Source organism: Chiroxiphia lanceolata, chromosome 6 (assembly GCF_009829145.1).
Source record: "Chiroxiphia lanceolata isolate bChiLan1 chromosome 6, bChiLan1.pri, whole genome shotgun sequence".
NCBI classification, from domain to species: Eukaryota; Metazoa; Chordata; class Aves; order Passeriformes; family Pipridae; genus Chiroxiphia; species Chiroxiphia lanceolata.
The window spans coordinates 32,005,416-32,020,852 of NC_045642.1; the positions used below are offsets into that span (position 1 = coordinate 32,005,416).

Genomic DNA, 15,437 nt, shown 5'->3' on the forward strand with positions numbered 1-15,437 from the left:
TGACTTTGATGTTGTGGTTCCGATGGCTCATAATGTTACAAGTCAAATTTTCTTTTCAGACAGTGATGTTACCAGATGCTCACTAATCTCATCCTCTTTTTGTTTGGTGCTTCTGTTTTCTTGCCAAGATGCTTCTGCCCTTTCTGCTTTCTGACTCTTAGCAGCAGCAGTTCCAGAAAATTGACTACTAGACCTTTTCATTCTGTCCTTACACAAGCAGAAACAGTGGATAAAAATAAGAGAAGGGAAAATTTCACTAACAGAAGGAAAGACAGCAGTAAAACGAAAAAAGCAAAAGCAGGAGGTTTTCTTCTGTGGCTCAGGAATCCTGTTCATTCTTGAAGATTTTTGTCTTTCCTGAAACAGTACAAAAGTCCCCAAACCCAGTAAATCTAGATAAGCACAGAACCACCAGATAGTAAATCCTGATTTTAGCATGAGGAGCTCTTAATTTCTGAATCCATTATTCAGCTTCCAGTCTTAATTTTTAACACCATCAAATCAATACACATTACTGTCCTCTCCAGAAACTCACTGAGTTGTGAGCATGTTTTTGATCTACTCTGTTTAACATTTTCTCTCATTACCTTCTGAACTAACCCTTCTGAAATAGCCTTGCAGAGGAAAGATTAACTTTCTTCTTTTACATTCATTAAGGTTTTTCTCATAATGTAGTAAGACAAACAAGCAAGCACTGAAAGCAGTAAAATGACTTGCTGGGCACTTAATTTCTGTGTGAAAGTGGATGTGTGGGTCTCTGTACCGGGTTTACCTGGGATATTAATGTTTTTCATAGCAACTGACAGGGTGCTGTGTTTTGGATTTGTGACTCAAACAGTGCTGATAACATACCTGTGTTTTAGCTGTTGCCAAACCGTGTTTGCACAGCACCGGTGAAGAGATTGGGAATGTGCAATAGTCTGGGCTATGAGGCAGATGACCTAAACTAACCAAAGAGGTATTCCATGCCATATAGCATCATGCACAGCAATAAAAAGGGAAAAGAGAGAGTTCTACAAAGTTAGCCGTCTTTTACTCAGGAACTGGCTTGGCATTGGTCTACCTGTGGGAGATGGTGAGTTATTTCTTTTGCATGCTTGTTTTGTTGTTGGGTATTTTTTTTCTCTCTTTCTCTTTTCCTTCGCTTATTAAACAATTTTTGTCCCGATCCACAAGTTCTATTAGTTTTACCATTCCTTTCTTCTTCCCCTGTCCCACTGGGGTGAGGGGGTGGGTAGTAAGCAAGCAGCTGTGTGCTGCTTAGCTGCCTAATGGGATTAATCCACAATGGTCTGATATTCCATTAATTTAAATTAGTTTACAAGTTATGGACACCAAACTGACTTCTGTGATGCAAAAGAACTTTGGGCTTTTAATATTTCTGGAAATTGTAAGAAGCCCTGTCACAATGACGTGATGTGTCTGGTTTGCATGTAATATATTAATAATATTCCACAGTTGCACTGACCAGTATGGACAAATGCGTGATGCTTTCTTGAGATGCAGAAAGGGGAGACCTTGGAGGTGATGGTGCACATTGAGTTGAGTATCATGGAGGTAGAAGGCAAGAATTGCCTTTTCAAAGCAGAATAGAGCTGACTGAGAAACTGTTAATAAGTTATTAAGTAACTGAAACTTTCAAAACTCTCATGTGCTGATCTGTCAAAAATCTGAACTTTGTCTCAGTAGATCAGTATACTCTTAAAATTGAGTAGTTTTATCAGGAACAAAGCAGTTACTTTAGAATTGGCTGTTGCAGTCCCACACATCAGTAAATATGTAAGCAAAATAAAGCATCAAAGTAAATTATTTCAAGCAAATAAAGTATGATGAGAACTATTATTGTAATACTTTCAGACTAAGCAACAAAACTTGCATGTTTATAAACATGCCAGCTACATGAGTCCTTAAATAGTTCTGACTTACTCATTTACAGTGTGTCGTTTTATGATTATTTACTGTAATTAGAAAGAATCCTGACATACTAGCTTTCTCCACATGGTAAAATCTGATAAGGGCTTTCAGTATTAGTCTGTTTTTGTTACTGTGTACATGTAGGAAAAAAGCCTAAAGATTTGAACTTGAAAACTTGTTGTCACAGCAGGGCTGTCCACAGTGAACTACAAGTTTGCATTCCTACCACATGCAGTAAGGTTTTCTCTATAGACTCCTGTCACTGAGGAATTTAGCAAGGAACAAGAAATCTTCAGTCAGAGAAGGGCCACAAGTGTGTGAAAAGCTAGCCACACATAAACACTAAAGGTCATTAGCAGGCTCCTAGACTCCTATCTAGGAATTAGTTTTTTAGATCATTAACGGTAAAAAAGCCTAGGAAATGAATAGGACTCAGTGTCCTATTAAAAATTAGCCAGAACAATTAAAAGGTTTTCCAGTTTTTAATGGGAACCAGACCTGATGCCTCATTTTCCTTGTCTAGTGGGCTGTTTCTGCATTTTGAATGACATTAATTTTATGTCCTGGTATTTGTAAAGAAATATCTTGAACTACTTTTTTTGTATAGGAGTCGTAAACTATTTACAATGAGGGCAGTGAAATCTTGGGAGATGTAGAATCTAGTGTCTCCCTAAGATTGTGTTACTGAATCCAAGTCTTGTGACTCTGAACTATTACAGTTAATTGTGATAGGATTGCTTCTGGTGTGTGCAAATGTATATTTTGCAAACTTCTAATATATTTGCTGTATTATGTAAATCCATAAGTTAAAATGCTCATTTGGCTGCAAATGCAGAGCCCTTTTTGCTGTGAGGTGTCTCTCCTTATGGTGTTATATGTTTCCTTAAACTCAGTTTTCTAATTTCAACAGCAACCTTTCTGCTTTCATTTCAATGTAAATTCCTTGCTGCTGAGTGGATGACTGATAGTTATTTAAGAGCTATGTTCTCCTTCACTGTATATTTTTCCTTAAGCCTCTAGTCATCTCTTCACTTTGGCACAAGAAAATAATGAACAGTGCACCTTTAGTATTTTAAAATGTAATTTTTGGAGAGGTTTATTAAATACTTTCTTTCCTTATTTTTGCATCTTAGTATGCATGCCTTACAAAAAAATCCAGAGAGAGGAAGAGAGAGAAAGAAAGAAGAGAGAGAGAGAAAGAGAGAAAGAAAGAAAGAAAGAAAGAAAGAGAGAAAGAAAGAGAAAAAACCCCTGTAATGTCTGATTTGCCCGCAGGCCTGCCACTCTGGAGGAAAACAAGCCCACAAGTTCCCAAACTTTTTCATTCTGTGGCTGTTACACTCATTTCTGTCCCCATATGCCTTAGGCTCCAAATCTTCCCACTTAACTCTCTGGTAATAATCAAGGTAATCTATGAATACAAGCCATATGATTTTCCTCAAAGGATAAAAAAGAAAAAATAAATTTGGATGAGGAAAAGTGGACTGCAGATAAATGGAGTGGGGATGGAGAGAATAAAAGGACAGGAGAAAGGCAGGACAAGATGATCTTCCTCACAATCTCAATTTTGTACTTGGTCATTCATTTACTCTAGATGCAGAATTCCTTTCTGCAGTGAGTGAATTGCCCTGTCATTAACATAAAATTAGCTCCAAATGGTCTTGGCCAAGATCTTTGAAATATGTTAGTATAGAACCACACACTCAAAAACATGTGGGAATCCATGTGGGCTTCCAGATGTGAGAATCTTCTGTGTTACAAATGTAGTTATGTTTATGTAGCCTAATAATCTGCTCAGTGGATATACTGTCGATGCAGCTGTGCTTCAGTTGTGGTCTGTTATGTGACGCTCTGCCTTAGTGAATGCATCTTGTTTCTTATAGCAAGTCCATTCTGATAATGGCTACTTGTAAACAAACACTGGCATGCAAGATAAAATACTCTGTCATGAAATGTAAGGAATTCAGCATGAGCTAGTAGATTGAATTGAGAGTAGAAATTTGAAAAATTTCATGTTTCATTTTTGATTCCTCGTAGTATTTTGCTGCTAATTGTTTTTCTGATTTACGTTTCATCAGTGAATACTTTCTGCACTAGGATTAAAATTCAAAAGCCTGAGAGAAGTTTGAAGAAGTCATAATGTTTTCTGTGTTATCTAAATAAGCATTTAAGGTAGTGATTTGATTTCAGTTATATTATCAAAAATACAAGACTATCTGAATCCCAATATAATTGCCTGATTTTATGTTCATCTAACTAATGATCTCTACCCACAGAGATAGTCTGTTGCTGCCTTTTTTTTTTTTTTTTTTTTATGTTTAAGAGCCCATATTATCTTGATTTCTTTAATGCAGAATGTTCTTCTGTTGTATGTAGTGTAAGAAGGGAACTGGGAGTATCTTTGGGAAGGAAAGACTAGTGGGTTGAATAGATCTATAAAGCTGAGTTTAAGGACATCAATTAATGCCTGAACTCTACAGTATTCAGTCTGTAGCAGTGACTGTTAGCTATTCTTACTCTTTGAATGTGTAAGTACAGAGTGGTGACTGACGGTAACCTGAAATGTCATTCTTGTTCACTTTGTATTGCCACCAAGTAATTTTTATTAGGCACAAGTTTTTCAAAGAAGTTCTATTCCTCTCCTGACTGAAAACTGTCTTTATTCATGAATGTGAATATTCAGTTTCAGGGGCAATCCATACACCTTGTGCTACTTTGGCTGTGATCTCCTTGTGTCATATACATCAAACAGGATCATGTCACTCCTGTAGTTGGATCAGAGACCTTCAGGGGGAAGAAAAATCAACTCTACATCTGATATTGATCTCTCCTCTGAAATGACAGTAGCTCCATCCTCTAGCACAATGGAAAGTAAATTCTCTGTAATAGTCATTACACAATGAATAAAATTGTTGTTTGACATAAATCACTGTAGCCTAAGAGTTCATTAGACTGTCAGCTGATCCTTTGTCTCTTGGAGGTTGGGTAAAACTGAGGCTGTTATTGTAGAAAGCATCTTTTTCCATTAAATTTTGCATATTGTTTCCAACATTTTAATATATATTATTATATCTTCTATATATCCTATTTCATGAGCAAGTGTATTATGCATATCTAAAATAGGTCTTGTACTTACCATTATAATTTTTAAAGTGTCAGGGAGTATTGTGCTTCTCTGTTTTCAGGAGCATTAAGGATTGTAAAAGCTGGAAGTAAATTCCCATTGCAAACCTCTTTGAGCAAAATATCCTTTGCTATTCATCACCATAACCAGCTAATATCAGTTGTTATCTTTAGTAGCAAATTTTAAGAAATGTCTAGGAAAGGAGACCTGTGTGATACAAAATGATAGGAGTGTAATACTCTCTGAATAAGAAAATGACTGAAAAGATACATCTGTGAGCTATGCAAGCAGTAACAGCTTGAAGAAAGCACTAAAACTGTCCTACAGAAGACAGAAGAAGAATTTCTTCTGTCTCATGCCACGAGTCATGCTTGACATGGTTGAGAGAGGCTGTGTGGCATTTCTACAGTGAGAGGCTGTGAATACTTCGGTCGGTATGTGACACTGTTTGTGGGCTGGTGCTGTCCAAAACTGTTTCTGACCCCAGTTGCATTGTCCCAACAGTCTTTTAGCAATGTGCTATTTTTCTTTCAGTAACTGAAATCCTAAAGTGTGTGTGTGTCTATGCATACATAACAAACCAAGATATATGAAAAAGTACATGCTCTGGTAATTAAAAAGCGGTCAGATCTAGCACAAGACTATGCAAAGTCAAAGGCCTCAGTGCCTTGCACACATCAGACTTCTGTCCTAACTTTCAGCACAGAATCTATCTAGAACCTAGTGAGGATATTACATAAATGATGTAATTATGTAAATGTATATAAGTTTGAATTGAAAAACATTTATATTGATATAAGGGTTCTGCCAGTGCTTTTGCATCTCTCGAACTTTTTTATGGCGCTGCTTTTAATTAATTATATTTTGACAGAAGAAATTCTCTCCTTTTTTTTTTTCAGACTGAAGAACAAATGAGCCTCTCTGAAGAGCAGCTTAAGACCCTTCTGGAAGAATGTATGCAGCCTGAGAGAACAATAAGTAACGTTACCATGCCAAAGTCTCAGGAATCTCTTTCTTTTGGATTAAGTCCCCCTTCTTACACAAGTCAAGACTCCACTCTTCACTCCACATCTACTCTTTCCAAAATGTTAGTTGAAGACCATATTGTAGGGATGTTAATGGCTCAGGAAAAGGCTGGACTCGAAGACAAAAGCTTATGTGCAGAGAGCGAAATCCCTGGCTACTATATCAGCAAAGCATTGGCTGGTAGTCACTTATCAAAGGATTCACTGGCCCAAACAGAGGAACCTGATGACCTAGAAGGTTTACAGAAGATGGGAGATGAGAGTATTACTGAAGGTTACTTTATGTCAAGAGCACTCAACACAAAAAGATTGAAGAAACCTTCTTTCTTGGGTGAACCATTATATTGCATCAGCATGAACAATGAGCCATGCACAGAGGCTGACATTCTCAGCATACCACTGCAAACCAAAGGAGGTGAGACTCTTAACAACCCTTTAGAATAGGCTTTTGATTATAAAGAAAAAAACCTAAGCAGGTTCTCACCAAAGATATGCACCAATACACACTGATTATTATGGTGGGCCAAGGATGTTCTTTTATAAAACTGTGCCAAAAATAATACACACAAAGTAACAGAATGTTTATTAAAATTCTTGCTCTGACATAATTGACTAGGAGTTTTATGAAATACATCACTGATGTTGATTAATTCTGTCAACTGGAAAACAGTGTTGACAACACATATGGATTATCTTTTTGGTAGTAGAAAGTCATGTTCCCTGTTCTGTGGAGAGTAAATATTCTCCCAGTAGTTGGTACAATAATTCACTGAAAAATCCAAGTGTTTTGTGCAAGTTTTTAATAAGGTAAACTCGGTAGTATAGAAACAAATATGACCTGGCTTTATTAAAAATACTAAACTGCTTTCAGGGAGTTCAAATTTACACATAGAAGATATCAAAATTCATAAATACTGCACAATTTCTATAAATTACTTTTAGTTTGGTAAAAGAAAGAAAGAATAGACTTTAACCAGCAAAAAATGAAAACCTCTACTTGGTGTTACAAAAGGATTGTGGAAATGTCTGTGGTTTTTATGTCCTTTACTTATATGCAATTATATAGTGATATTGTAACTTAAATCTACATTTAGATTTTTAGCCTAAGACTACTTCTCTTCCTGGAAAGCCAACTGTTCAAATAAGTCAGATTTTAGGCAGGTAAATCTTTCACTTCTTTCATAAAAGTTGTGACAGTATGAAGTTTGTGATTAGAGTACTACAGTTTAATTTTATTAGAAATCAATACATTTTGCTTTGTTTGTCAAGATTGGTCTTTGTTATACTAGTAATCTATTCTGAATTTAGAGAAACTTTTTTTTCACATACCTTGATAATTTAGAATAACGTCCTAATATCGCTTTGCTATGTTATAATTTCTTAATTATGATCACATCTGTTTCCTTGGTTGTCTGTACTTAACCTTCCTACAGTGAAGAGAATGTTAATATTTTTCAAAGGGATTCCACCTGTCAGAAAGCAGGAAGGCTTGTTATTTCTGCTTTTACACTGCCAAACAACTTGATATCCAGGCTCACCTGCCATATTTGCCCCTTATGAGATTTAGGTCATAGCTGCTGCAACACGAAGAAAATAGTACCTGTAGAAAAGGTTGGGTGATTTGGGGTTTTTTTGGGTTGGTTAGTTTTCAGCTACCTTCACATGCCAGCTGTGCTCTTCATGTAGATGCAAGGATCAGAAGAACAGAGCAAGGGAGGAAGGAAGCGGTCTGCCCCAGAGGAGAGCAGGGTAGCAGTAGTGGTGGTGGTCATAGGGAACACCACAGAGGACCACCTCTGCCAGCAGCAATTGATCTCACGCAGGAGTAACGTGATTACATTCTACACCACCAGTCTTCCTTGGCAACTACCAGTGAGAAAAACTCAGTACCTTGCTGCATTCACAGCTTTAGATCTTTAGTTAGAACTTTAGTTAGATCTTTAGTTCTCCTTTAGTCCGAACTAATGTAGTACAGTTAGAACCAAGTGTGACACAGACACAGTTACCACCTCTCACGAGTGTGTTTTAAGATGGGATATGGTAAATCAAGCAAAACACCATGCACTGTGACCACTACGTTGTGAAGTGAGCAGGAAACAGTATACATAGTCCCTATGAGGTACTTATATTGCACAAGAGAGCAAGATTTTCACTATTAAGTAAATTTCCATATAGGACATCTCATAGTAAAAGTCTGTAAGGTGAATTTATTAACATTTATCACGTAATAATTTAATTATATTTGAGTCAAAATCATGTGTACCAGAGTAATGCGAGGGATATTTTGATTGTCTGTTTTCAGTAGTGACTGAGTAATGTTCGACTGTGTAGAACTCAGTTCTGTATGGTTAATAAACATCTTGGGTTTATGATTGTTTTGCTTACCAATTTTTTTTTTTTTGAGGGGGGGAGTATTCTGAATTTTTGATCTCTGATTTATTTTAATTTTTTTTGATAGAAAAGTAAAAACAAAACCAAGGAGATAATTACAGATATTGTAATTTCATCAGGCTTTGAATTTTTGTATTAGTGTCTAATTTTTTAAAGTGGTGTGAACAGGTAACTTTTAGGCACAATAAAAGTAAGTGCAAAAGTAAAACCCCCTTCAGAGGTTTGTAACTGCTAAATATTTTACAGATATCCATGTTTAAGTTTAAATTAATTATATTCAGATGTATCATATTCTGTTAGTATTAATGTTATGATTAAACAAACATCCAAAATTAGCATTTAAATAGGCAGCAGTCCATTCCTATTATTTTTGTTAATGTACTGTTTACAAGTAAATGTATAGCATAAAACAGAAAACCATGATACCTTTCCATGGAATTAATTTGTTTCCCACAAAGGTGATTCAGTTCTGTCTGAAGCAATTATTCCTGGCCATAAGCAAAAGGGTGTGGTGTTTATCAAATCTGTAAAGTTGCTTAATGTTTTCTATAGATAATCTAGTTGTTAGTTCAGACATGATTAGATATGCTAATTTTATTGAGGAATGGAGATCCCAGTGGAATCCAGTTTAAGGCAAATATATCTGCAGATGAAGGTGTGAGAAGTGTCAGGTGTTATTTTTATTTTTATTTTTGAGAGATATTTACATAGTTGAGCTTTGTTATGGTCTTAATTCTAAAGGACATTTAAATGAGTATGCATAATCTTTTGTAAGTAGTTTGATTTTCTTGCCGACTGACACATGGTTTAAATTCTCTTTAGTGCGGGGTAAGCAAAAAAACCTATGTTTGTGTGAAGCTGGTTTAGCACAATTTTGGTTTTGCAGTCCTTATGGTACTGTAGTCTGTGATATTGATTTACTGTAAGACATTAAATGATATTTTAAGAAAAGCATAATTATGAACATAATGCATATGTATATACTTGTGTATATATATATCTGAAGGAAACTCTCATGTGCCTTCAGAGATAAGTAATTCCTGTTTCTTGAAAGAAGCACTAATCTACATCTGGCTCATATGCATGTAAACATAGATGATGTTTAATGAGGGAAACAGAATCCAGACTTACCCATATACAGATATAAAAAGGCTGGTATTTCTTAGTTGTATGAGCCAATTAGTAATTATTTCCAGCTCTGTTTTGGGGGGCTATATTAAGTTTTAAGTAGAAGCTGTATCACAAACTGTTGTTACTTTTTCATATTGCAAATAATGTTGTGCTTACAGTGGTTCAGCATATTTTTTTCTTTATTTTTTCAGATGGTATGAACATTGAAATTTGAGGGGAGAGTGTGTGCTTCTTTGCATAACTGTTTTTCTGAAAGCATGGTTAAACCTCCATCAGTGATATTATTCTGATTCAGTATGATTTCGAGCAACCTGAAGGGAATGAATTATCATAATTGAAAATGTTCCATGAGTTGACTTATTCTTAAGAAATAATTATTATTGTCATTATCATATATTGTTGCAGTTTGATTTCAAAATAAACTCTTGCATTTCATTAGATTAAATACCTAAAAAATAAATGTACACACACATTTGTGTAGCTGTGTGTCTGATAGATATGCATGTCTTTGTGAAAAATGTAAAATAAAACTTGGAAAGTTCAGTATCTACTGGTGGGGCTTTATTAGAGCAGATGTGAAATGTATATAATAATTTCATTTTTCTTCACACACACAATCTAGATTTTTCATAAATTTAGCTAAAACCTGACCTCTGGTTACCCCACTGCAGTTTCCTGGAGCTTGCAGCCTGTCTGAGTAAGAGCCCTGACTCAGGGAAGGACCCAGCTGTGTGCTAAGTTTTTTGCCTTGGGGCTGTCTGTTGGCTGGACAGCTGGTTTGGTTGAAGGTTTGACTTGCACAAGTCCTCTGCTGGATTAGAACATCAGCACTTGTCTGCTCAGGTCTGCCTGAATCTTGCCTGCAAGGACTGTAACCACACAACCAACAGTGGCTGTTTGGTTAAGAAATGTAACTAAATGAGGAGAAATTGCAGTCCCTGGTGAAGGCTTGGTGTGAGAGAAAGTGAAGGAGTTCAGAAGTTTGCCCCAGCAGTTACTGGATTGTGAAACATTATAGTAATGGCTACCTGAGGAGAGGGTAATGCAGCTGGCTTGTATTTGAGATAATAGTAACAATTCATTACAGGTTTTCGATTGACCAGTCTTTACTGTTTTTCCTGATTTTCTCCTTATTTACTCAACTGATGGTCAGTTTTTCATTTCATGCACTGCAGCGTCAGAATAAGAAGACATTATTAAAAAAACATGGTTCTTTTTAAGAAGTTCTTTTGTTAAGATGGAGAGATATTCTAGCAAAGAAGATTCAGTAGATTTTTCCCACTGACAAACTCTCATGTGATTTGACCTAAAAGGACAAATTATTTCTCAGATCCTATACTAGCCATTTAACATTCACCAAGAAAAGATGTACAGATAGAATGTTAAATCTACAATGGCTGTTACCACATAGGGCTTACTTGATCTAATCTGAATGTTTAAATTAATGCACATATTGGCCCAGATTTTAATCTAATTTACAGAGTTGCCATTAGAAGTGGATGCACTCCTGGGGAAGTGGTAATCATGTGGATATAGCAGAGATCAGAATCCAACCTACTTGCTTTTCATTAAAATCAGAATGGGACATGATATTTCTAACAAGCAAGTGCTATTTCTTCTTTTATTTTCTGATATTTTTACTTACTCCGCAACAGCAATAACAAACCTGTTGATACTGGATGTTCTGCATAGGATTGCTGTAAGCACATTTCATGGAGCTTTGTAAATCTCACCTAGATGTATTTCTCATCTTCCTTAAAGATGTTAAGCCTGTGTCATAATTTCAATAGCATAAATATGATCAAAGCAATACCAACAAGTTTTTTCAAGACTATTTTCTGTGACTGTATGATATTCATGCATTACTGTTCACTGGCTGTAATCTTTCCACAATCCAGTTATTTTCACATTGAACTTGTGTTTTATAGAGACCTTCTCAAAACCAAGTGTTCCAAGTGCTTGGGTAGTTTTTAAAAAAAATCAAGTTCTGTTTAGAGATTATATATAGTAAATAATTTTTCATTTTCTTGGTTTATTATGTTATCTTAACTCTCTTGTTGTTATGAAAAAGCTTTTCCTCAAGGAAGGGTCGCCGTTGCTGACTAAGCTTTGCAACATCCCTGAGGCCATGAATGCACTTTTTATTCACGTCTGGCATTTCAGGGATAGGGAGGTAAGTTTTGAATGACTGTTGACTTGAACTGTATATTCCAAGAGGAGCTCTGTGACTTAACTTTTAGTCTTGGGAAATGCTGAGCACCCTGCACCAGTTGTAGTCATTGCAAACCATAGGGATGTAGCACTCATGGCCTGGTATTCCAAAGATGGGTTTGGTCAGTACCCAGACTCAGAGACTGTCAAAAACTAGTGACCTGCTATTTATCTGTGCTTTCTTTCTACTGCATTATATTAAATAACAGGTTCTTTGGGAATATTTTCTTTCTTTCTTGATATTACAAGTGAAATATCAATTCCAACCCTCCTTTTTTTTTTTTTTTTTTTAAAACTTCCGGTTGTAAGTAAAACTGTAGGAAATAAAACTATTTGGTAAAATATGGTTACTGGTAAGATGTACACAGTAACAGAGATATTATAGAAAATATGTGACAAGGTCATTTGCTGAAACATCACCAATACTAGGGTAAAAGGAAAGTTGAGCCCAGGAGGATTCATGGGTTTTTCTTTGTTTTTCCAGTCACTCTGTGTTGTGACCTGCAATAACCCCTCTGTCGGGGCTCACCACTTGAATTCCAGCTGCACTGGAATGTGGCAGCTTCTCCTCAGGGAGTGATGCTGCAGTGACGATTAGGATATTTAAATGAATTTTCTTTTGCAGCCTAACTCAGGATTTGGAAACAGGTTTTCTGAAATACATACCTTCATTTAGCATAAATTGTATTTGGCAAAAAGTTCTGTTAACTAGCTTCTTAACCATCTTTCCTAGCTCCTTCCATCCCAAAACACAGCAGAGCACAGGAGACTGATTTTTAAAGTTAACCTTCTGACATTTGGGCTTTAAGATGTTTGAGGAATAAGAAATTTTGTGTGTGCATGTAGCTTTATGCTGTCTGTTCTCCTTATTTCATACTGTGATTTTACAGGACAAGATAGATGCTTTTGTTCCAAAAATTTAATATTGGTGAAATCAACATACCCATGAAGAGAAGATTTTGATGTGCTTGTATCTAATTCTGACCAATATATGACCAAACCTTTCTGTCTTTGTCACTGAGACCCTTCAGTAATATACATACAGCGCTGCCGTCGGTAGTGACCGGTGTTCAGCTGTTGATACTGATTTCCTCAAGTGGTTACATTTCCATGCTGCACTGTTTGCCCTTTTAAATTACAAACCCCACATTGTTTTCCTCTGAAAGTGGAAAATAAGGGTGATTCAATCATTTTCATGAACCATATGTGTGTATATATATTATATATAAATTATGTGTATTAATTGAAGATATAATTTACAAAATATACTATAAATTTGAGTAGGATATTTTCAAGAACTACAGCATCGATTTCAGTAAACTGTAGTGGTGTGAGAAGTTCAGTCCAGCCTTACAGTTATTCAGATTTAGAGTGATTTGAGGGATTTTTATTTTAAAGAGCACTGAGCAAACTAAATATCCTGATTAAAAAAAAGTAAAATTTTTTTGCATCTAGACAACAATAAAATGAATGAAGTTATTCTTACATGCCCAGAATTCAAGTTTAAATTAAAGTAGTTCTACCAAAGGATAAAAAAACCTTTCAGTTTCATCTTAAAAAAAAAAAAAGAAAAAAAAAGAAGAAAACGCCCCACAAAAATTCTCAGCCTTATGCCTTTTTCCAAGCCAGACATTTGCTGGTATCTACTTTGTGGATCTGTAGTGCATGCTTTCCCTCTCACTTCCCGAGCAGAACTCCTGCAGAGTCAGTGGGCATGCTGAGCGCAGAGTGAAAACAGGCTGTGCAAAAATTATCTGCTGCATAGATCAGAGGAAAGGGCTGCTTAAACATGTCATCAGAGTAGCAAGGACTAGTCTAGAAATGCAAAAAAATATGCCACTAAATTCATGTGCTGGAAAGGGTGCATTTTTACCTCTAGATCAGGGAACGATAGGTGAGAGGCAGTTGTTTCATCTCAATTTCTGTAATTTCAATAATTATAAGAACTTTTATATTTTATTAAAACCCCTTATTCGCTAGATAAAATTTCAGCAAATGAAATGAGAATGCACCTTTTTGTTATGCTTCTGACAAAGGCATTCTAAGCACAGCTTTGAATAATACCTCTCTCTCTTGCTTTTTATATGCAAAATCTGCCACAGTTGACACCTCCAAGAGCTGACATTTCCTCCCCCACTTATGAATAGAGAGCCTCACCTCTGGTAATCTCATGCAGTTTGAAGGGTAGACGCAGAAGACAAGGTGGTTTGGCAGATCCTCAGGAAGCTGATAAATTAGGAGGGTTTATGAAATCTGGGGAAAAATAACTGATCTTTTTCTTTGTTTTTCAACACATGCATTTATTGAGAAATAATTGCTCCTTTATTTGTAGGGACATTTAAAGGTCAGAAAAATTGTTTCCTTTTTAGATAGAATAGAGGCACTTGGATAGTACTAATGCCATAACCTACATTTATCCAATTATACGTTTCGTTGAGGGATTGACTGGAATCCAGATGCAGTAGTTAGAATAAAAGGCTCCCTGTCATTTAAGTCTATGTGAAATAGTTCGCTGCTTGCAATTGAATCTGCAGAACCTTATCTGTTAAGCTTAAAAAGCCCCCAGTAAACTGGAACACTCTCGAGTGTTTAGTAACTTCTAGAGTGCTAAAGTGCATGAATAATTTTGCTTTGTAGGCAAGTATTCTGCATTTAGAACTTTTGAAAATACTGATCTGTGCCATTGTTTTCTTATTGTTTGCTTTGTGTATTTGGTGTGCATAGTTTTGGTGGGAAGAGTATTGCCAGAGGCCTTTCACCCTAATTTTCCAATAATACTGAAATGGTCTCTCCATATGCATTTTGTGAGCAGAGTCATCAAGGGAGACTGACACAGTATTTAAGCAGCCCTTGTACATGTTGCCTAGGGTAGCAGTTCTTGATTTTGAAAGCAGTTGAAAAATTAAAGACAAATGATGTCTGGGCTTCCTGGGATTTGTTTAAATTTGAAAATCTAAGTTTCTTAATGATACTTGTCTAATTTTATGGATTTCCTGTGGAAGATTTTATCTGCAAGACTTCTGCTTGCCTAACACTTTTCTCTAATGAGTTCTCTTCCTCTTTTTATAACTCTGTTTAAATGTTTATACAATTTTGTGCACTTGGTTTTTCTGTCTTGGAAAATATGAGAAATAAGAACTAGAACTCACTTTGTGAATACTTTAAGATGCTCACTTCTGTAATCTCAGCAATCCTTTCCAAAATGAATTTATGTTGAAAATCTGCCAATTACCATACTATGGACTTCACTGCAAAAATCATGCCAATATCAGTGAAAATTGCAGTATTGTCATAAGATGCAGATTTGCTATGGTTATTTCCATCTTTATAGCTTATAAATATCTACAGGTTAAACTGCTATACCTGTTGAATATAGATTTGATGCAGATAACTGCCTTAAAACATAAGGTACTGCATTTGCTTGGGCTCTGAGAAGAGCGTGCTGTGGTAAGAAAACACTGCCCTCTCTTCAGTAGCCTGAAATTCAAAGATTGCTCATGCAAGAAAAGTTGGCCAAATACCAAATAACACTAGAAGTGGCATGCATTGGTTGGTACGCTTACTTGTCCCACTGATGAGTCTCCAAGGTTTTGGGAGCAGCAAATTTCTGACAGGCTTCACCTGCAGAGTTCCTGCCCCGT

At 36.0% G+C, this 15,437-nt stretch overlaps 1 protein-coding gene across 4 annotated transcripts in view; it reads left to right on the plus strand.

Annotated features, from left to right (window-relative positions):
- The window catches only part of FSIP1 (fibrous sheath interacting protein 1), a 95,860-nt gene that overhangs the window by 64,965 nt on the left and 15,458 nt on the right, over positions 1–15,437 (plus strand). For 2 of the 4 annotated variants that reach the window (XR_004357548.1, XM_032690596.1), the window contains exon 12: positions 5,938–6,478. Coding sequence is in view for 2 of the 4 variants with exons in the window: in XM_032690596.1 (XP_032546487.1) it covers positions 5,938–6,478 (541 nt within the window). In the remaining 2 variants the exon portion in view is untranslated. Of the gene's footprint in view, positions 1–5,937; positions 6,479–7,157; positions 7,225–9,776; positions 10,129–15,437 lie in introns of those variants that run through there. The other 2 variants (XR_004357549.1, XM_032690595.1) reach the window with 2 other exon arrangements.